The 23,527-nt window shown below is 43.9% G+C and overlaps 2 protein-coding genes across 2 annotated transcripts; one reads left to right on the forward strand and one right to left on the reverse strand.

Annotated features, from left to right (window-relative positions):
• The first annotated feature begins 227 nt into the window (after positions 1 to 227).
• LOC137892020 (testican-2-like) lies at positions 228 to 17,021 on the forward strand. The gene is made up of 9 exons (XM_068736909.1): positions 228 to 276; positions 6,312 to 6,426; positions 9,728 to 9,836; positions 10,396 to 10,507; positions 11,124 to 11,243; positions 11,372 to 11,590; positions 13,972 to 14,034; positions 14,815 to 14,952; positions 15,321 to 17,021. Exons 1-9 carry the CDS (start codon positions 249 to 251, stop codon positions 15,464 to 15,466), a joined length of 1,050 nt encoding a protein of 349 aa, XP_068593010.1. The 5' UTR covers positions 228 to 248; the 3' UTR covers positions 15,467 to 17,021.
• Positions 17,022 to 18,985: 1,964 nt separating this feature from the next.
• On the reverse strand, positions 18,986 to 23,031 carry sar1aa (secretion associated, Ras related GTPase 1Aa). The gene is made up of 7 exons (XM_068736970.1): positions 22,982 to 23,031; positions 22,077 to 22,149; positions 21,845 to 21,964; positions 21,650 to 21,715; positions 21,088 to 21,191; positions 20,853 to 20,984; positions 18,986 to 20,775 (listed from the first exon to the last, which is right to left on the reverse strand). Exons 2-7 carry the CDS (start codon positions 22,132 to 22,134, stop codon positions 20,659 to 20,661), a joined length of 597 nt encoding a protein of 198 aa, XP_068593071.1. The 5' UTR covers positions 22,135 to 22,149; positions 22,982 to 23,031; the 3' UTR covers positions 18,986 to 20,658.
• Positions 23,032 to 23,527: the final 496 nt, after the last annotated feature.

Consider the following 23,527-nt stretch of genomic DNA (forward strand, 5'->3'; position numbering starts at 1 on the left):
ACAGAATATGTGGTGACTAAAAATGTTCACAGAAATTACTTTAATTTAACCTTGGATTGAAAAATAACTCCTTGAGGTTTTTGTGTGTTATGAAAAAAGCAAAGTTTCTCTCTTCATTATTTAAGTTTTCTGAATTCTCATTATGAATGAGTGCGAAAGCATATTTCCTCCAGTGTGTTTCACTAAAATCAAATATTAAATCCATTAATGCAAATACATTTTCTTTCCAGGATGACTACATCAAAAACATGGAGGAGAACACGGGCTCCGACGAAAGTAAGTCTGATGTTCTCTGATTAGAGACGATTTCTGAGGACGGCTGTGCGGTTTAATGGCTTTTCTTCTGAGAGCCTGAGTGTATGCTGGACTACATGCAGAGACGGATTGCAAAGACTTTTAATATTTAAAAGGCTTCACTTAAACGGCCAGTTCTACCGCAAAGAAAAAAAACCCCCCTGCTGTATTTCAGATTCTACCAGCGTACTGTAATCAACGCTAAGTGCTCGTCTACCTTTGCGCATTTGCTATAGACAATGAAATAGTGCAGTGCACAACACAGAAGTGATGGCATTTCTTAATTGCAGCGGTTGTGTGAGGTCGACCGGCGCGTGGGGAGCGCTGGTCAAGAGTGTCGGAGCTCGTGGACGATGAGAACGCAGTTGTGATTCAGGAAAGGAGAGTCTGAGCCTTCAGTCGGATCCATTAGTTTGAAAAGCCTGCTGTAATTGCCTTTGTTGCTGAGGGCTCAACTCCAAACTCCCACCAGGTTCCATTTACCTCCATGGGGTAGTCAGGGAAAAAAAAAAAAAAGAGTCTAACTGTGGAGGAGGAAGGAGACTTTATGTGAAAATGGTGATTTCTGTGAAATGCCTATTTTCTGTATTCAACTAAAATGAAAGAGACTGCAAATCTTCCAAATTTGGGGAAAATAAATCCTAGTATTGAGCTTACCGTTTGAAACATTCTGCAGTGTGTCTTTCAAGAAGACAGCTGGTTGTATACAAAAAAAGTGTATAATTCCCCCGAAAAACCGCTGACAGTGTGAAACTCGATTTGACGAAAGCCCAGCTGTGGTTTAAACAGTCGCTGTAGAAAACTCGTCGAGATCATCTAGCTTCCACTAGAGGACATTGTAAATAAGGTGGTTTAGCTGAGGTCTCGAGAAGATCAATAGTTTTACATTAACATTATCATAATATATAAAAACAAATACGTTTTGGACTGAACCTGAGCTTCAGAACATGCAGCTGTGCAACTTAACGGCGGCTTAAGCTCGTCGAACGCTAGCTCTTCTTGCGGTGGAGGTAATGTAGCGTGAATCATTGCACAGCTCAGATTATAACGATGCCGTCCGTACGTGTTTCAGCCAATCGAGGCGGCCCTTTGGGGTTAGCTGGCAGTGCGTTCCTTCACCGCTGAGGTGAGAGGAGTGCGGGCGGTCGGCCGTAGCGCCACACCCACGCCGCCTCGCTTAATAAAAGACGTGGAATGGTCTTGAAGATTTCACCTCAAAGGGTGAAAGATGTGAGAAGCGGCAGCTCCAGACGTTATCCCAGCATCTGTTCTTACAACAGGGAGAATAGCTAATGTAGCCTCAAGAAAACGCCTCGCTCGCTGCGGCGTGGGAGGCGTTCATTTGAATACCATTGATTTCATCCTCGTCCCAACTCCCACTGGAGCTCATTCTGCACAGTTAATTGATCAGGGTCCTCTTTATTGCTAATTTAAAAGGACGGCAGAAAAGGTGTACCTGCTGGAACAAAAAGACCTAAATGGGAGACTTCAGACTCTTCTGGTTCTTTTTGTAATGCGAGCCGATTGAGACGTCAGCAATAAGGAACCTACTATTTGACCGTGACGTTGTTTATTTTAGCCGATAAATCAAACTTCTCTAATGCCAGAGACGGAAAGAAAAAAATGACTCTGATTATGCTTCCATTTGTACAAACTTTGTGAAATTATTCAGACATAATGTGTAATTAAGAGGTGTTGCATCCTTTTTTTTTTAATTACGAGTAAATCATTTCGTAGCTCCGTTGGAGTTGAATAAAAGCTGCAGGTTGTTTTAACGCGGCGACCACCAATTAAACCGAAGGGTTAAAAAAAAAAAAAAAAAGCGTCTTCTGCGATGACAGTAATTGCAAAATCCAGTCGAAACTAATTTTCTTAAAGCCCCGTCTTCTCGTGCTTTTAATATTCATCAGCACTTAATCTTTTCGGTTTCAGACGGCCGCTACTATTTTCTTGGCAGGTCTTTTGCGGATCTTCTTGTTCTTTTAAAGTACTTTATTAAACGCACGCGCTGACAATGTGAACGTAAAACTAAAATTGATGAAGGCCGTTGATGGAGGATCCTGTCCAACTGCGACCGTTCAGCAGAGAACTCGCACAGACAAAAGGGGGAGGAAGCTGATCACGGACGAGAAAGCCATCGTGTTATATTATGTTTTTTTGATGGCGGCGTAATAACAATAATAATCTCCGAGAGATTGGAAACGGGCTGGTGGCGGGTTTCATCTCTTTTGTTGACATGATTACAGGCGGATTCAAAACCCCTAATGGCCCTTACGCGTCCCTGCACTGAATTGTCAATGCGGCGCGATGTAAACAACCAGCAGAGTGGGCGAGGCGCAAAAAAAACACTTGAGCTTTAATGCAAATCTGATCTCGTGCTTGGATTTCATCTTCAGCGTGTAGGAGTTGTATATGAACGTGAGGGACGTGTTTAGGTCTTAAGCTGTTGCTTGGAGGCAGACTTGACGTCTTGAAATACTGAAGATTGGGATCCATCTGAAACTATACTGAAAACGCCAAGCTGCGTTTCCATGGGAACATATAGTAAAGTCATTATAAGGTTTATATTAAAGTCAATATTTGGGCTGGAGATTCACGTCCACCAAAGCCCCTAACACATGGCTGTTTATGAAGTTCTCAGTATTTCAAAAACTCCTGAGTTGTGACGGGCAGAAGCACATTTATTTATTCCTGGATTATTAAAGCTTGTTTACTTTAAAGTAGCTGTAATCAGCATATTTGTTTTTGTCTCACATTACTGTCTATGTAATGTGAAAAGGGGGGACTTGTAGTGGGGGAAAAAAAGCCCCACAGCTCTACAGAGCGTTTCAGCTTTAACTTTACCGTTTTAATTCACTCTCACTACTCTAATCGGTTGTTGTTTTTTCGGCCGCGACAGGCAGCTGTTTTCAGTGAAAATGCCCTAAACACCCCCCCCCTCTGTAAACTCACCGTGACTCCAGTGAAGGACTTGCTGGTGAACATCGTGGTAACACAGCTAGAGAGCCAGATGTTTCCCTCAGGAGTTGGTGGAGACCAAAAACAGATAACAGGAGAACGTGTCTCGTATTCACCAGGTGCTAGATAATGCTAACGTAACGCTAACGTAATGCTAACGTTGGTCTGTGTTGATCTCTTGGACCTGTGAATGACTATTGTTTGCCACCGTATCAACTTAAAAGCTGATAACAGCTAATTTCAGTCATTGTATGTTTTCCACAAAAGCATTTTCCTCCACGCCTTCTATACATTTCATCCACTCTTCGCTAAATATAGTCCTTGTTTATACTGCGCTCTGCGGCTCACTTTTATTGTTTTGGACAGGTGTGTTTCGCTAACAGTTGAAAACCAAATGTAGATGATTTTATTTTACAGGTTCAATGTACAGCTGCAGCTATAAAACAGCTATAAAATCATCCGAAGTGATATTGTTCTCAGAGGATATATTCTCCAAAATCTATGTTCATACTCATGCCAAGCCATGGTATTTCTGGACACATATATATATAATATGCATAATGTTTTGTCTCGCTGAATGAGCGTATTGTATCCAGATTCAGATTTCTATTCTCAAACTAACCCATAAAGAGGAATGTAGAGACTTTGTACCGGCGTGCCCCCCCCCCCCCCCCCCCTTGAGTGCTTTTCTACTATTTTATTTTATTCGTCCTCATATATTCAGACGGCTCACTGGTCTCTCTGTGGTGTCTGTGCTAGCGGTCGGCAGGTACAGTCACTGTAAAATGGCACAGAATAAAGTGGTTAAAGTTGGGTATATTACACCTCTAAAAAAAAAAAATACCACTCGGTTTGGTTCCCCGCCCCCCCCCCCCCCCATAAAAACTTTATGGTCCCTGACTGAATCCGTTATTAACAAAATGGAATGTTAAACCTTGTACTCTGATAGAAGCCGCCAACAAAAATCCACTGTGACAGTCTGTGTGAGACGAGCCAGAAGAAAGCTCGAGGAAACCCTGAGTGATGTGAGAATATGAAATGTCTTTGCTCTCTTTGGTTTTAAAGGAATAGATAAAACGAGATGTATGGTGACAGTCCGGGTTGATTCTTGGGAGGTTTTTATGACAGAAAAAATATTTTATGTGGAGCGACTCTTCGCTTTCATTCTGTCTTTGAGCTTCTCTGAAGCTTCTCTTCGTCTTTTGTACTCGGGAAGTTCTTCCCTTCTGAGAAGTGGAATTTATACAAACAGATTTGCAATTCAATTCGACAGGCTGCAAAAAACATAACCAGTGTTATCTCACCGACGCTAAACTCTCATCTATTTGACTATTTAGTAGTTGTTGCTTTTGATATGGTTCAAGATAGATAAGCATGTGATGGATATGCTAATTTTCTTATTTGCTTATTAATTTAAGCGCAGAACGTTAACAGAAAATTGGGGAAATATTAAAACATCTTGCAATGTTTAAGAATAACTGCACCGAGTCTAATGATCAGCACTTTATGGTTATCATTTTGTAGCTGTCGTCTGCTGGTTTGTGTCTTCACATGTATCTTCTCGATCTCACAGATATGTTTGCAATATTTTCACAGACCACTATAGTTGCCTTGCTCTGCCCTTCTACGTCTACGCAGACAGCATCCGTCTGTTGAAATGTTAAGGAGTTTCTGAGCTCAGATTATTTTTTTTATTTTTTTTGTGTAGGTCTTGGAAAAATTAAATCATTTGATGTTTCCTGCCAATGTTTGCGTTGAGGCCTGAAGTCACAAATGAGGACTAGGTAACTTAGAATCCTGCTATCCTAAAAAAACAAAACAATGGGAACCAACACCTCCATAATAAAAAATGCATTGTGGAACAAAGGCTCAGTGGATCACAAAAGCTCGGAAGCTCGGAAGCTCGGAAGCGGTGCTGCTCTTTATGAACTCCAGTCACCAAGCTCGCTGTCATACCTGGTCTTATAGAACAGAAACACCACAGGCACACAGCTCCCTACCAGTATTTTTGGATCCCCCTCAGATTCGACGTGTCACCCGCTGTTCCCCTGTACCTCCCTGCTGCAGCATCAAAGTACCACCTAGTCTTAGGATTTTGCAGGAATCTGGCTGGCAGCCACCTTGTCTGTTGACCGTGTTGACTGCAAAGCAGCTGCTCAAAGCTGACTCAGGATTTCGCGGCTTAAATGCCTCTCACCGACCGCCTCTCGCTGCTCACTTGCCGAGGCCTCACCCTGCAAGGCAGAAAATGGCCCGTGATGGCGTGACGTATATACGGTTTGGGACGGCATTGACCAGAGGCTGAGGGAGGTGGAGGGGCGCGGTGCTATTTCCGTCTCAGGCGATCGGTGAAGGAGAGAGGTTGGCATTGGATAGTTCAACTCTCCACAGATAGACAGAGAGAGAGAGAGAGAAGAGCTGGGGAGAGGATGGAAAGAAAGGGAACGTTGGAGACAAAGATGGAGTGTTTGTGTGTGTGAGAGAGAGAGAGAGAGAGAAGAGAGAGGCAAGATGCGGAGAGACAGTGATAAGTTGACATGGGGGAAGTGAGATGTGACAAGTCGAGAGAAAGAGATGCTCAATCAGTGCTGTCAGGCTTTCTGGCAATCAGACGGAGTCGTTGGAGACTGCAGGCAGCGCTGCTGATGACAGGCTGCCCTGCTAATGACAGCTAGGCGTCCATGTTTTTTCAGCGGTGCTGACTATAAAATCAATGGACTCATTTGTGCACACCGCTAGAATATTTTTCACATTTTTGTGATTTTTTTTTTTTTTTTTACTGCATACGCCCGTGTTGAAAAGAGAGGATGGAAGATCACGTTAAAAGGTGTAAATATATAACGATTTTGAATACGCAGCACTTAAAATGGCTGTTTTCGTCTGTCTTTCCAATCTGTTGAACACATGCTTCTTGTCAAGACGAATGAAACAACACCCGGAAGCTCTGTATTTTCTTTTTCTCCAGGAGGTGACAAAAATAGAGGATTAAAGCAAAAACACCCCAGCTGTGATTGACACCTCTGGTGATTTGCAGTGTTGTTTGTTTTTTGCGCTCGCAGCCGTGGACACCACCAAGGACCCGTGCCAGAATGTGAAGTGCAGCCGCCATAAGGTGTGCGTCGCTCAGGGCTACCAGAGGGCCATGTGTGTCAATCGCAAGAAAATGGAGCAAAGGTAGGTTGAGTCCTAACGTCAGAGGGAGGGATATCGCATAGATTCAAAATCATATATTGCTGTGCTATACGTTCAGTGGTGTTTTATGTCATAATTTATTTTTCAGCGGGGATTAAACTTTAGTTGCTTATAAGATTCAAATCTTTATGGCCATTATTTATCCTCATACATGACTACACACTTGAAATCATAAGTCGTGCTGCGACGCAGGAAAGAGATGCTAGCTTAATGGGTAACACCTAATGTCAAGGGTACATACTTTATGAATGATTAATGCTTAGTCCATGACTCGTCATGATCTAATCTAATGCATGATGTATAATGAACTCCCATGGCTCAGTTTTAATTAATATCAAGCCACTATTACTTAGTGTAATTACTTAAAGCTACACGGATCATCAGTTTGTGAATTCATACGTTTATTTAAGACTAAAATGAACAGGTCATCAAATCGGATGAAGGTGGACAAAGTCTCCTCAGCTCCATGGATGTGATAATCCTCAACACCAGATTCTCATGTTTGTGCACCACATGCAGCATGGAACTGGCTGATCGGCTACAGCATATTGTGTTTTTTTCTTTGTGCCAAATGTATCTCAGCATTGGGTCTCGCTTCATGCATTCATAATTTATTTTGTTGTCAAGTCTATCATAGCGTGACCAATGACGTGCAAAGAACACACACAAGAAAACTAAAGGTATTCGGTAACGTCAGTCTTATTGTCTGTCACTAAGCAACAGTGTTCTTACCTCTCAAACCACTTAAGCATGGAGTACACAGTGTGCCCGACTCCCAGAAATAATACTTTACTGAACTTCCCATGTTGATAAGAGGGGAGCTTTAGAGGAGGTGGGTTGGGTTGAAACCATGACAGCTAAATTCACTAACAAGGACCAGGCCATACAACAAAAATAGGTTTTGAGAGGTTTATTGTGAGAGGGTTTGAAGGGGTCGAGGTAGAGGGATGAAGGGATGTGGGGTAGGGGTAGAGGGATGAAGGGATGTGAGGTAGGGGTCGAGGTAGAGGGATGAAAGGGTCGAGGTAGAGGGATGAAGGGGTGTGGGGTAAGGGTTGAGGTAGAAGGATGAAGGGATGTGGGGTAGGGGTCGAGGCAGAGGGATGAAAGGGTCGAGGTAGAGAGGATGAAGGGATGTGGGGTAGGGGTCGAGGTAGAGGGATGAAGGGGTCGAGGTAGAGAGGATGAAGGGATGTGGGGTAGGGGTTGAGGTAGAGGGATGAAGGGGGTCGAGGTAGAGGGATGAAGGGATGTGGGGTTGGAGTCGAGGTAGAGGGATGTGGGGTAGGGGTCAAGGTAGAGGGATGAAGGGGTCAAGGTAGAGGGATGTGGGGTAGGGGTCAAGGTAGAGGGATGAAGGGGTCGAGGTAGAGGGATCAAGGGATGTGGGGTAGGGGTCGAGGGATGAAAAGGATGTAGGGTAGGGGATGTAGGGATGAAAGGGTGTAATGAAGAAGAAGGGAGGAGGGTAGAGAGGGTCGTAGAAAGAAGGTTGGGGGAAGCTATAGTGGACCGTTGGTGTCCGATGCCTGGCGGGAACAGAGGGATGGAGACTGTAGAGTGGGGGCTGATGTGAAAACTGAGTCAAAGAGGAAGTGAACAGGTTCGTTGTGCTTAAGTACTTGTGCCGGGGAAATGGGCTGTATCCGGGGCGTGGTCCCCGTTCCTGAAACAAAATGTAAATACAAAATACTTGCCACTGTGGTCATTTAATGCAATGTAATGCTCCTCCCTTCACAATGATCCTTTAGTTTTTCTGTGTAAAGCTCACTAAAAATCACTTATCTAGTCCTTCATCCATTTATTCCACTTTGACTGGAAAACAAATGAGCAGAGTTGCAGTCTGAAAAGAATTAATGAAGTGAATTATTACCACCTTGAAAGTCTATCTGCTGCAACAGGCGTTTATCTTTTTCAATAAAGTGCTTCACTTACAGAGTCACTCCAGAGATGAGAGCGACTGTGTCGAATAATGGGTAATAAGCACGAGCGCAACCGCGCCAAAACCGTCCCGGCATCATTAAGTAGCAGAAGCCGCACCGCAAAGCGCTGTGCTCACTGAACATGAAGTCAATCAGACGAGAAGATGCGAAGTGGGATTTTTTTTTTTTTTACAAAACAGCGCTTTCAAATATTAACAAGCAAATGCAGACAATTCTGTTTTTATTTACCCGAGATCAAAAATATCGGTCTCTAGGGTTTCTGTTGCCGTCCCACCGCAGTGAAAGTGAACGGAACATTTACTTAATCAACAGCGACATGTCTTCCCCAAACAGTGTCCCGTTAAATTTATATTGCTGATTATTTTCGTCAAGTGTAATCGAATTTGAGCAAGATGTCGTCGGAAAATTGCATCCCTCTCAAACAAACAACTAGAAGTATCTTCAGTGCTACAGTGTTGAGACGTAAGTGTTAGCTAGGCGGTGACTCAGCTGTCTTAGAGTCTTGTCTGTATTTCATTTGAAACCCTGTGGAAGACAGACGTTATCTGATGCCCTGGAAAATCCGCAGACCTCTCTGTCAACTGTTCTCTCTGAAAATACTCTCTACTAAAGAAACAGGCACAATGAAAACTGTTGACGGTGTGCAGCAGGATCAATATTTCTGGAAGGAGATACTTTTGAGCTTTTTAGCCACATTGATGTAGGAGAGGCGATGTCGTCGACGTTGACTTTTAGTATCTCGACAACCATTGGATTGATTACCATGACATCTATGGTCCCCAGAGGATGAATCCTATTCACTTTCACGATCCCCGTACTTTTTTCTCTAGCAACAGTTCATCCACGTCTCCTTCACAATTGATTGTAATCATTTAGCTGATCCCTAGCTTTTCCTTTTGCCATCATCAGGTTCAACTTTTACTTAATGATTGATAAACAAATATACCCGCACACCCATCAGCCTGAGCTTTACTTTGTGTTACTAATTAGAAAATGTTGGCATCCTGACACGCTAAATTAAGATGGTTTAAAATCATGGAAAACCTGATAACCTGCTGATTTTTAGCAGGTGTTAGCATTGCCAGTTCGAGCATGTTAGCATGCGGACTTAGCATTTAGCAACACTGTGTGGAGCTCCTAGCATGTCTGTAGACTGTTCTTGTTAAATGTACTGCTTCAGTGCTGTGTGGGGAACATAAAACAACATCCCATTCACCTCTGTTGTATAGGGATGGCATCTCGCTAACGGATATCCTGAAAACCCTGGAAGTAAGAAGAATGTTTCCTCTGTAATTCGGTCTGACGTTTGATCCTTTTCCCCTTTTTCCTGTAACGATCAGAGTCAAACAGTCGGGGCAGCTGGAGGCTCAGGAAAACAGCTGCAAGCCTTGTCCCGTTGCTGCCTCCTCACCTGTGTGTGGCTCTGATGGACACAACTACGCCTCTGAGGTAAAAGATTTCATTCTGCAGCAGCATCATCTCGCTCTAAAAGCACTCTACCTCTTACTTTGGACTTTTTTTTATATATATTTTTTTTTGCTTTATTACTGGATTCTTCTAACCATAAAAGCCCTGAAAAGGCGCCCGTGTCATCATTTTAAATAAGGAGAGGAGTCCAGTCAGGAGCCGTTTCCTGCTGCGCTGACATATACGTGGACGCAGCAGGGCGGCACAGTTCATCACCGCTCGCGGGAGGACAAGTGCGACCGGCTCAACGTGGCCGTATGATTAATGACTGCCGGCGTTGTTGTTTTTCTTCTTTTTTTTTTAGCGGCATCACTTGTGCACCCGGCCGCTGCCAGGACTCCTTATTGATTCGTGTAGAGTTTTTAATTTTGACCTTGTCATGAGAAGGCTGGGTTTCGGAAAATGACAGCTCATTCTTGCTGCCTTTTTTTTTTTTTTTTTTTTTTTTTCCCCCCAAAGTGCAGCGTCTCATCTGAATGAGCAATCGCTCTTTCCTGCGGTCACCTCCATAAATATTTTAACTGTCTCCTTCTCCTCACAGTGTAAGATGGAGCAGCAGGCCTGCCTCACCGGCAAAGAGCTGAACGTCATGTGCGCTGGCTTCTGCCCCTGCGCCACAGCCTCCGCTACCCTCTCAAATACTGAGGCAAAACGTGGCAAGTGGCCTTTTTCTCTTCCTTCTTCTTATCCGTCTTAATTTCGGGATTCACGCTTCCCCTTTTCTGCACGGCTGTCGTCCCTTTACACAGCATGCTGTCAGTGGGAGAGGACTAATCAACCCAGTGTTCCACATTTAGGATCAATACTCACCAATTTCAGAGATTACTGTTAGCCAAATATCCCCCCATGTGGTTAAAGTGCTCTTTCAGCCCTGTCGTGATTAATTATTTAGAGTGTACACTATCTATCATTGCGAGCCAAACGGCATCGATTGTCCAAGCTTGTGAAAATGCCAATTGATCAAAAGGATGAATTGTGACTTCTGCTTTTCATCTAGTGCTTAGCCTGAGAGTGAAAGTGGATTCCTATTGGATAATAGCAATTTCAGGCCTTAGAGTTAATTGATTAATTGAGTGGCGGCTCGTCTACTTGTGAATGACGGCTTTGCACGCGAGTGAAACCTTTTGATTCTGTTCACTGTGTACATGAGCAGAAGCAATAGGAGGCCCTGTCTTTTGGGAAGGTGAGTCAGATTGCTGTTAACTGTCTGCCAAGGTTTTTGAATGCTGGGATTCCCTTTTATTTTTTTTGTTGTTGTTGCTCCCTCAGAGAGCTGCACTGGCCAGGACCTGGCAGACTTGGGAGACCGCCTGAGAGACTGGTTCCAACTCCTTCATGGAAACGCGAAGCAGAATAACTCTGGCAAGCTCAGAGCTGGCACCGCTTCAGGTCAGAAACTCACAAAAGCGCTTTTATTCTCAAACTCACAACTCAATTGTCTGCGCAGAAAAGACGTGTAGTCTAAACAGAAAAGAAACTAAAGTGCAAAGCAAATTGTTTTTGTTGTTGCTTGACAGTGCTGGACAAGAGCCTCGTTGCCAGCTGCAAGGACTCCATCGGCTGGATGTTCTCGAGGCTGGACACCAACAGTGACCTGTATCTGGACCAGGCGGAGCTGGCTGCTATTAACCTGGACAAGTACGAGGTCTGCATCCGGCCCTTCTTCAACTCCTGCGACAGCTACAAGGACGGGAAGGTCTCCACAGCGGAGTGGTGCCTCTGCTTCTGGAGAGAAAGTGAGTGAAGGGGATCTCGACCAGAGAGCGGCGTCTCCGAGTGTTAAAACAACCCTGCTATGGAGGGACAAAATGTCAAACTAAGGAATCGTTTGACATTTTGAGAATGAGAGTTGGATCAGAAGATCAATACCTCTCCCATATCTATGTGTTAAGTATCTAGCTAGAACCAGCATGCTATTAGCTTAGCTTAACGACTTTAAGAAGGGGGGAACAGCTAGCTTGGCTCTGTCCAAATTTCAGGGAACAAAAACAATAGTTTCGGCACTTAACTGCTATTAAAAACACACATTTTTACATGTCTAATGGTGTGCGGCCTAAACGAGTAGAAGCATCTTGTTCATTTGTGACTTTTAGAGGTGCTGGTATATTTTGGAGGAGAGAGCTTTTTTTTTTTAATCTAAGCTAATCGCCTGCTGGCTCAAACTCCCCGCAAGAAAGCAAATAAGCGTATTTCCAAAAAACAAATGACAATTTTTGACCGAGTCTGAAAGCCTACAGGCTTTAATTTCAGGATTGCAGGATTTTATTTTTTTTTTCAGCCGAAAATCAACATCTTCAAAAGCACATTCTGGTTTTGTCTTGTTTCTTCTCTTTAACCTTCGTCTGTCTGTACAAACCTACGCTTGAATTCTCCACCCTCCATCCAGGTCTGACAATATTCCAAGACATGATAAGCAGTCCTCTCATTCTCCTGCTGAGAACAATCTGGACCTTGTTTTTATCTGAGTCATCTGACGGTTTGCCAGAATAACTTTCTGGCAAATAGAAAGTCCTTCAGACGAACTTTACCTGATTCAGGGTTCCCTTGAGCTAAAAAAAAAAGACTCCTCCGTCGGCTTGACTGCTTCCTCCTCCGCTTCTTTTTCACTAGTGGTTTCCTTTCGTTGCACCGACGACTTCCTGGTCACAACTCGGCTCTCGTTCCGACACAAATGGTCATGGACCCGTCGTTGATCTTTTGGCCTCAGCTGTTCCGCTACATTTACGAACCGCTTCTGGAACACGCTGTTCCCCGATGGGAGTTGATGATTATCCCAGAAGTCCGACGAACAAAGCATCGTTATGTTCACATCAGGCAGACTTCAATCAAACCCCCTCCTGGCTTCTGTGGCGGTGATCATGTGGGTGTTATGAACACGCAGTCGCATAGTTACAACTACAGAGCATTCATAGACCTCCACCTTTTGTCATGTTCACAGCCTTGAAAACAGGATTTTAGAAATATCTGAAATATGACATCTTGGAGATGTTTCGACGGCTGGATCGGAGACCACCTGCAATCAAAGGCACACACACACACACACACACACACCTGTCTGTATGAGGTCTTACAACGGAGCTGACAATGCATATCAGAAACAAAAGCAGTCTGAATACTTCCTGAATCTATTTGTGCAGCGTCAGCTTTTTACCAATTTACCATTTTCTTAACATATGAATTTACAACTGCTCATGGTATATGGTGATACCAGGTGCAATAGCCTCTATGCTAGTACGTAGTGAGCTTTTACGAGGTCACACAATATCCCCACTCATCTCATGTTTCAAATGAATATTGAAGAATTATTATTCTAAAGAACTTAGAACTTACAAAGAACTTAAATTCTCTTTTTACGAGGAATAAAACAGCCGAAAGCGGATCAACGGAGAAACGTCAGTCAAAATCCTAACATTAATCTAAAAACCACTGGTGTGCTTGAATACTCATTTAGTAATGAAAGTAATAACGTTATGTTTAGTTCAGGTGTCTCCATGGACGTTACCTTCGCTCTCGCTGCTATTTCAGCTTTGCAACATTTGACCTTTACTAAACAAACGCAGGATGTTTCCGGCGCTAACGTCGTTTGCGTGTCGATTGCTCCATTGATCAGGCATTTAACCTGCATGCCACAGATTACACCGACTCCCTAATCAATTTGTGATTACAAGCCGGTGGTATTTATAAACCATTTAGCTCATAATGGTTGTATGATAATGATTTGGAACAGGACGTCAGACTTCATATCGAGAAATGATTACAAACTGTTGTTTTAACAATTATCGATTATGCTTTGTGAATGCATCTTGCAATGCTGTGAAAATCTACAAAATACTGGAGAAAGTTTATTACCTTTTGAGGGTCAATACAGAGTTTCTATTTCTATCCATTGTAGAGCTTCAGCTCGTTTCCTTGTCACTCTCATCCATATGTTCTCTCACCTGAGCTCTCCACGATCAATCGGGCTCAAAGGGAATGAAATACAAGACTTCTTGGACAAATCAATACGGGCAAAGAAAATGATGCAATTACGAGGAGCGTTGATTGAGATCAAAGTTTCGGGGGATAGCGGTTTTAGGCGTCTCGCCCGTCGTCACTTTTCTTGTTTGATTTCTCACAGAGCCGCCGTGCCTCGCTGAGCTGGAGAGGATCCAAGTGCAGGAGGCGACCAAGAAGAAGCCCGGTAAGTTTGTCGTAACAGTGCTGCGAAATTCAAGATATATTTGATCGGCAACTCACTTTTGAGGAACGTCTTTTGGACAGGAAATGACCGCTGACGCAGTATCCTTTCAAAGTCACACATATGTAGTGTAGCCACTTAGTGTATTAAGGCCTGGAGGAGGCTCATTTAGGGATCAGGTGCTGCGTTAGACTCGGGGCGGGGGATTGGAGGGCAGCGATGGCTTCAGGAAAGAGCCAGGCTGACCCCCCCCCCCCTCCTGGCTCGGCTCCCTGAGAACGCTACAGTCTCTGCTTTTCACTCTTCAGTTTCCAAACCCAGAGAGAAGTTGAGTGTGAGTCCCTCTTGTCTTGTGGTGTCGTCGCTTTGTGTTTGGGGGTTTCGTTGCTTAGTTAGGGAACTTCTCTTTGGGATTGACGAGATTCTCCTGAGGGAGGCTGAAACAGTCGTGGAGCTCTGTCACCGAGGCTGTCGCTACATTTTTACTCTCTTTTAAAAACACTACGCCGAGTATCAAAATCGCCAGCATATGGCACGCTCGTGTAAAACAAACAGGGAGGCTTTCGCTGTCCAAAAATCTGCCTCTCCATTCTGACTGACGGTCTTGCTGGCATTCTCGATTACGCTGCGCTCATCTCAGGCATCAGCATGAGGCAGCTATTTGTGCTAAGGGTATGAATATTTAACAGCGAGGCGTGTGTGTGTGTGTGTGTGTGTGTGTGTGTGTGTGTGTGTGTGTGTGTGTGTGTGTGCGTGTGCGTGTGCGTGTGCTCTTCATTGCAGGGGTTTACATTCCCAGCTGCGATGAGGACGGCTACTACAGGAAAGTTCAGTGCGACCAGAGCCGAGGGGAGTGCTGGTGCGTCGACCAGCATGGAGGAGAGATGATGGGCACCAGAATCCACGGCAACCCTGACTGTGGTAAGGGGGGGGTCATCACACTATACTACTTTAGGAGCTGCAGAAGTCAGGCGGCGGCTGGCGGTACCACGGTTTTTGCACCGTTATCGCTCACGTTATCGCAGTTTCACAAGCGTGTCGGAGAACTACGGTGGCCTTCAGTGGAGCCAGTGTTTGGTTTGTCCACTCTGGGCTACTGTAGAAAAACGTGGCGGACTCCGCGAAGACGACCTGCTGCCTGTGTAGTCACGTACGGCTCATTCTCAGCTAACGAAAAAAAAAAATCTTAGCTTCACGTGATTACACGCCAGTGATTTATGACTATTATATCCCATTTATGATAATAGATCAAACAAAAAATTAAACTCCACGTGTTGATCCTTTTCCAGATGAAGTAGCGGGATATTCTGGAGATTTTGGGAGTGGAGTGGGATGGGAGGACGAAGAGGAGAAGGAGGCGGAGGACACCGGCGAGGAGGCGGAAGAGGAGGAGGAGGAGGAGGGCGAGGCAGACGACGGAGGATACATCTGGTAGAATCGTCTGACCCCGCGCGGAGAGCCGTGTCACAGCCTACTGTCCTGAAAAAATCTACAGGGATGGCTCTCTCTTCAAAGCAAAAGATTTTGGGATGGGACCTGGGAGGCATGGGAGTTGTGTGTCATCCTGGTGGGATATGTGGTGCTGGTCAGGTCCAGGGATGAGGCAGATGACCAGTTTTTGTCTTAGATATGTGTAATTGCTTCATTCTCTCGTCTCCGTTTTTTTTTTTTGAGCGACAGAGCTTTTTTTTGTTTTGTTTTTGCCGTCCTGAAAAGCGGGACCCGCCGACTCCTGTAGGTAGCTAAAGCCCATCAGAAGTCCTATCTTGTCCAACCGCCATCTATGCATATAGAGATTACCAGTAATTTTGTATCGTGTTGAACAATTGCTTGAGTATTAGAGTCGCCGTCCCACCGGAACGACTAGAGATCAGAATTGGGATAGTTTAGACATTTTGTGGAACGTGCTTGTTTTGCTCTCTCGTAAAGTTTTATGAGGAAACTCGATGCCGCTCTTGTGTTGAATACGAAGCTAGAGCTAGGAGACGGGTTAGCTGAGCTTAGCGTGAAGATTGGAAACAGGGGAGCAGTTGTCTCTGAACAGAAGGTTAAAAAAAGAACCTACCAAATCACACCAGATAACATCTTATATCTCGTTTCTTCAATCCGTACAAAAACTCACAGAACGACAACGACGTGTTGCGTTATTATGAAGACTATTCAGGAAGTCTAGTTTATAAATTAAGATTAAGCAAACGAAGCCGCTTCCCGCTGGTTCCAGTCTGTCGTGAATGATGTGTCACCGCTTACGTTCGCGGCTCGTTTCCTAAGCTAAGCTAAGCTAAGCTAACCTCTCGGTCGCATAGCTTCACATTCACCGTGCAGACAAGAGACTTCTCGTCTACCTCGAAGTAGAGGGCAAATAAGCTCATTCCCCCCAAAATATCAAACTATTCCATTTTAAGCAGTTCAGTGTATTGTGGTTATGTATTGTTTTCAGATCGCCACGGTTTTATTAAGCCACTTTTCTGATAATGGCTGCGCCACGCCTCATTAGCAGTTTTTAATTAAACCTTACTTACGAATCGCGTGGATGCGCACGACTATAAAGGACCTACGTTTCCAGTTGGATGACTTTTATTTTAAAAACAACAACAACCTGTAGAATGTACTATAAACGGCCCCAAACCACGGTAGAAACCACCAGTCGCTGTTTTCTGCTAACGCTGAAATCGTGTCGAAGAATGTGCCACAACTATGTTTTATTCTGAGTTTTGCAGCTGGAAAAAACTGTATTTTGTGTTTATAAAAAAAAACAAAAAAAAAACATGTGTGCATTACTTGAAGTTCTGTGTGTATACTTGAAGTCACATTATTAATTTTTTTCTATGATAATATTGTTGCCATGTCCATTCATTCGTGCTATCGGTAGGCCAGACGTGTGGTTGTTTTTAGTATTGCATGTTAGTGAATAAGAATGTACTTCTAGGCTGAGCACTTTACTAATAAAGGCACTGGAGCCAAACTGCGCGTGGACTTCAATCTGTTCCAGCTATTACCGGAGAGAAATGAGGTTGACTCTGTGCCTACTGTGCCGCCAAGTCGCTCATGGTCTTCCTTTTGTATTTAAGGATGAGTCATTTTTTTTTTTCTTTTTTTTTTTACAATGAACCTGCGAGATCATTAAAGAAGGGAGCACTGAGCCGAGGCGCCTGTGGGGAAATTAAATGACTTTCTTAAGCTAAAGGCAGCTTGATTGTCCTTTGCTGCAGGAAGGGCGCACAGGAGAGAGCATCGCCGACTTACCTCGGCAGATCAATATTTTCAAATTCAAAATTCAGCGACTCTATTTTCGGTATCACTCCAGCCGACCTTGCGTGGAGTGTTTTGCTTATCAAAACCTCAAGCTGGGTGTGTAAAGAGGAATCTTTTGGAGACGCTTAATGACATTCCTCCTGCCCTTTCGGATCCTCCACCTGGTGCGTAAAGCACCCCAATTACTGAAGCTCATTACAGATAAGGCCAGTTACAGCCCGCAATTACATGCGATTATGTTTTAAACACAGCATTAAATAAAGACAATTTCATCATCTGCGATCGTGTGGCCTGCAGTGGAATTAAAAAAAAAGAAGCAAGAAGTGGGAAGCATACAGTCTGTAGTCGTAAACTGCAAAGTCACATAAGCACATGGGGATATTTGCTTGAAATATTCTGGGGCTCATCTGCCACCTCATGCTCGAAGACCAAATTACAGCGGAGCGGTTGCCACAACGTCAACACTGCGCAGAATGGAGCTGTGTCAGTTTTTGCTGTTAATTGCATTTCGAACTCCTACAGTCACCGGTTGAAGTCCGTGATTAGAATTCTTAAATCAAAAAGAATATTTCCAGCAGTTAAATCTTTAAAAAAAAAAAATCATCTCAAACGCTGACAGGCAGCCGGTGAAGGGGCAGCGGGGGATGGGGGGGGGGGGGGGGGGGGGGGGGTAATGAGTCACTTCTCACGCGGGGCTTTAAAAGCCTGAAAAGCAGCACTTCTGCAATAGCTGCGATCACAACAATTGAGCCTGGAGATTAAAAGCATTAAACGAATTTCACCACGTCTGAGAATGAAAGGAAAATGTGTCGAAACATTTTGCTCAATAATGACCCGAAAATGATTAAGTGTGTCTGCAGCTATACAAGGTATGTGTACAAAGGTAACGCTTGTGAGATTTCTGCAGAGATGTAAGCGTCATCAAGTCCATCAATCAGACCTCTATTCATGTTCCCATTCAAAGAAAACCATACCATTGGTATGTTTGACCGTCTCATTGACGCTCGGTGCCTTAGTAATGAGTGCAGTATCGCGATTAGCCCACTAGATGGAGGCATATAACGGGTTTTCACGCGGAAGGCTGCTAATGTTAATGCCATGCTATAGTGTACGGACAGCTGGAATCAATCAGTGTTAATATGCACATGGACACAACGTTTGTTCCCAAACCAGCGACGGTAAGACATAATTATGGTTATACGGCTTCATTAAGTGATTTTGTTTCTCTTCCTCGGCTGCCGATTCAGTGACTTATAGAGTCTCGGAATCTGTGGAGGTTCATGTCATGCCGTTTGTGTTTGTAGCATGAAGTAGCATGATTTGCTAGCACCTTCAATGCGCACAAAGCTCGATTTTGCTGTGTGCACTTTTCGTTTTTTGGAATTGTAAAAAAAAAAAACGGTTATCATGAGCTTTTAGAGGACTTTCTTCCCGTTGTGTGGGTATGAAGGATGAATATGTTGCTACATTGTTTATTAGCGTGTCTTGATCTGGTGGTTGATGTGAGCAATGACCCCATCGGTACCGGGCCTGTTCTGCCAGGCTTAAAGCCTGTTGCAGATGCTGCTGTGCGGATGATCTAAAGTGGCAAGATTAGAAATCATTCAAACCCCTTAGGAGACAAAACGCCTCCCGAAAATATACACAAATTAGCTTAACAAGGAATACAAGTGACAAAAAGAACACATGGCCAGTTGAATCCAAAAAAAACCAAGTTGGTTTTATTACATCATCACATAGATCAAACCATAAGTCAGCATGTTGTCTTTCAAGTTGAAACTATTTGCACAGACAATCTCCGCAAATATTTAAAGTTAATCAGCTATAAATAACTGCTTTAGTGCTTTATTAGCGTCGGCTTATAGGCAGCAGCTGTACACACATTCACATCTGTACTGTACATCATTGACAGGAGTTGGGCGACTGCTAAAGATCACTGTTCAAAGGGAAAGCGGTTTGTTTACACGTGTTCTGTATCTCAGTAAACACGCCACATCCCCTGCATAAAATCTGTTTCATGTGTATGTTCTCTTTTATCTCAAGTCGCGAACATCCCTGCATATGCAAATGAGCAGAATATTTAAAATGTTACTCTGTAAACATGGGACACAGTACAACGCTGAGTACAATGATCAAACGTTCCTGTTCACTGTGATCTACTTCCAGCTTCTCGTAGTGAGGGTGTGCGCGTGTTTTAACAGAACCGTCGTGTAAATGTATGCGTGTTTACATGTGCGGACTCAAACATCCAGTAATACGATTTGAATATTAATTTACAGGTCAGCGTGTTCGCAGCAAAGTGCACCTTCATATCTTTTCAAATAGTCAAAAGGTGCATTTAGCTGCAGCACTTCAACCCTGTCGCACAGCCTGCTTACATGCACATCGATTGTTGCTCAGGCTATAGATTATATTAGAATAAATAACCTAAAAATACATTTGTTTGAGTTGGATCAACTCAGAACTACATGTGTTCCGTCTTACTCTCAGATACAGGAGGAGTAAGATTGTCTCTGCTACAGTACAGTTGGTCATTCTAGTTTATTGCTTCCCGACATTTTAAGGGCAATTATTTATTACAGATATCGTCGACGCGATAAAGCGAGGGCGGCCATTGAACGTCGCGAAACGTTGCGGCGTGAACGTCTTCTCCTCGAGTTCTGTAACTGAACACCCCGAAGTCAAAAGATAATGCAGACTTATTTCAGTCCGAACGCTCTTCAAATTAGCTGCCTTCAACGCAACCGTAGCGTCACTTCGGGTCAACGGATATAGAGGGAATCCCATCGAGACACTGAAGTCCAACCTCTCTCCCTGCTAATCCCAAAGTGATTAGCATACATCTTTGGCTATATGCTTTGAAGGCAGTGGCTGCGTATCATTAGATTAAACTCACAATAATATTCTGTATTTAGTTCTATATATATATATATCTTAAAATCTAAAGTTAATACGACATCAGACGTGCATTAAACTACCGATCACCGCCGAGTTCTTCATTTTTCCGTCCCTTGCTTCCTAAAGAATGTTAACTACAACAGTTGGTCTATTCCGTATTAAATAATGCAACGCTGACGTATACGCATCTACGGTCTTGCATAATGCATGTCTGCCTGTGAATTATAATTAGGCGTGATGTAACCCTAATTAACATGCCGTGGAGTTAAGACGACTCGGTTCATTCTCGCATTGGACAGCGCAGGTAAGGACAGCTCACTTTTAGAAGTTTTGCATAGAAACCTTCAAGTCCTGAATAAAGTGTTGAAAAGAAGTTTGAAGTGTGGGCCGCCTGACACCGGCAAAGAGGCGAAAAGAGTCTTTGTCGTGCTCTCGTGAGAATGTGTCGAGAAAATCCCTTCTTGCGGGCGTCAGTCAGTCGATGTACTGCGACAGCCACCGGAAGCCTTCCCCGTAGCCTTGCTTTTTCAACACGCTGCACATGAAAATCTCCAGCGGCCGGGCGTTCAGCTCCTTCAAAGAGACATTCCCCTGATGAGACAGAAGAGATAAATGAGGACGACGCTCGTTACGTGTTCGCAGACAGAGATACGCTACGACAGGCCTACCTTTCCGGTGACTTGACCGTCGAGAGCAAAAGCTCCCCTCAGCCCTCCTTCGCTGATGGCCTCCGGCCGGTCGATTTTATTGCCCAACACCAGCACCGGTACGTTGACGATGGTCTCGTCTCCTAGGAGAGCCTGGGGAATACAACGGCGGCACAATCGTCATCGTCAATCTGCAGCTAACGCCGTCTAGCGCCGCTCGGTGGACACGGCTGGTTACTGCGATGTTTGACCTTACATCCAGCTCAGTCTTGGATTCGGAGAGTCTGAAGTGATCCGCACAGTCCACGAGAAAGACGACGCCGTTCACCGCCGGCAGGTAGTTCTTCCACACTCTTCGCGCTGTCATCAGAGAGAAAACGGTTTGTCGATCAGAGTGGGTAGTACATTTCTTTCAGTATTTTTTAGTTTCCATTCAAATGTGATCAATGTTTGGAGGCTCAGTGGTTCCATCTGAGCTGATTTGAAATCAGGGGAAACAGAGACACCATGTGGCAGCCCTGAGAACTGCGATTGGTCAACTTACTTCCATTTTCTCCATGTTTCTGATGTCAGTAAAGAGTACTGATGGTGACTGTAATACTATTTCCATTGTCAACCCTCTCCTCCCTGCAACTTTTGTTCTTTCATCACAAAATCCATGAAAGAATTTAAACTGCTTCTTCTGTGGGTGAACAAGTCGGCCTGACGATGAAGGACACATCCATGTAGTTTTGAGGTGGCACTATGTCGATCTACAGGTGTCTACAGACAACTACTTCTATGTAGTCATTATTCTCAAACCTGGAGAAAGACCTCACCTTGTACATGTCCCCCCAGATCAAACGTAGTGAATGTCATCCCACCGATTGAGAGCTCTTCAGAAGCTTTGAGAAGAAAAAGAAAATTAATGTGTTATTACTAGTGAGTTTGACGGCGAGGACAACAACGCTGGAAATCGTAGTAAAACTCGTGTGAACTCGGCACACTGCACCGCCGTCTCAGTCTCTCCTTACTTGGATGCAGCGTTGGCACATGTTGGCCGAGTCGGTCGTCCTTCAACATGTGCAGGAGCGTTGTTTTACCGGCGTTGTCCAGGCCCAGGAAAACCAGCTTCCCAGACTTTTTGTACAGACCTGGAAGATATATATATATATATTTCACATGTGTATCAGAAATGACCAAACACATCCCACGGGTGAAATTCAGGTCTTATAAAGTCCTCGTGAAACTGCACACGGCACTTACCTAAGAACTGCAACACACTACTGAACCCCCTGTAGATCCAGTCGAACAAAAAGGACATCTTGACGTTCTTTGACTGAAACGACGAAAAAGGTCAGATTACGATCACATCATGCCAGAAAAATAAAAACGCTTGTCTTGACATTGCATATATATATATATTCCTGCTGCTTATACTGTATGTAAATAAGGTGGACACAATATTAGAAACGCCTATTCAACTTGCAAAATGTGCCATAGAATTAGGTACAAGAGCTGGTCGTGTTTACACGAGGTACTGTTCATTTGCACAACAATAACACTTTTTTGCACAGCAGACATGTTGGCAGGAAACTCACAGGTGTAGTGATAGCATTAAAAGTACCTGAGCCATTGTTAGCTTCTCTAGTTCAACCTGTTCTTTACCAGCTTTGACGAGTCAACATGTCTGCCGTGATAAAGGTCTGTCATTGCTTCATTACATCACACTGGTGTTGATAATATCCTGGTCCATATATATATATATATATATATATATATATATATATATATATATATATATATATATATATATATATATATATATGCGAAATGTCACCGCACAGCTGCACGCCTATGCGTAGCAGCAGGTGGCTAGCTAACCTTTAGGTATGACGTCACTTTAAACCTTGCCGTTAATGTTCACAAAAAAAAAAAGTCACGGATCATTTAGGGATCAAACTTAGCTCGTGGACCCTGTCCTAGCTAGTTAGCGTTAGCATGTTAGCTTAGCGTTAAACCTCTGGTACTTTCTAGAGTCTGATGTCACGTTTCGCGTCAAGGCAACGTTTACCGATTGTGCGCAAAAAAAAAAAATCCCGCTATGAACCGTTATGTCAACAGCGCTATACGTCTTCATTGTATTTACGTCAACCGTTTAGCGTACTTACCCCCCTCAGCCCTCACCAGCAAGTAGTATTGGTGGTCTCCTTGGAAACAGTCAATCGGAGTTCCGCTTCTTCTTCTTCTTCGTGTGTTTAGAATTCTACGTTTGGTACGCAGTGTGGTGCATTAGCGCCCCCATCGGGCTTTGTGGTGAACAGGGGGTCTATTGTACGTTATGTAAGGTAAAAACAGGAGGGACAAACAAGACGAATACATAAACAGGCTTCATGGTAAATTGCTAAAGTATTGCTGTTACTACAGTACTACAGATGAGTAGCATTGGGTAATCAAATGAGCAGGATTTACTAAAAATGAAGAACATCTCTGAGAGGATGACTTCCGACGAAGTAGCCTAACATCAGTCGTCTAGCGCAGCAACTGGTTGACTATGTCACTGTGAAGTCCACCATATCGTCCTACCAGTGATGAGGGAATTGTATTCAGATCCTGTACTTATGTGAAAGCACTAATGCCCCGCTGTTAAAGTCCAGTAAGTCCTGCATTTAAGTTACTTATTTAAAAGTATATAAGTATAATGAGAAAAAGTTAAA

This window comes from Cebidichthys violaceus, unplaced genomic scaffold, assembly GCF_023349555.1.
Source record: "Cebidichthys violaceus isolate CVI_PGR_0920_01 unplaced genomic scaffold, fCebVio1.0.p SCAF_74, whole genome shotgun sequence".
NCBI lineage: Eukaryota > Metazoa > Chordata > Actinopteri > Perciformes > Stichaeidae > Cebidichthys > Cebidichthys violaceus.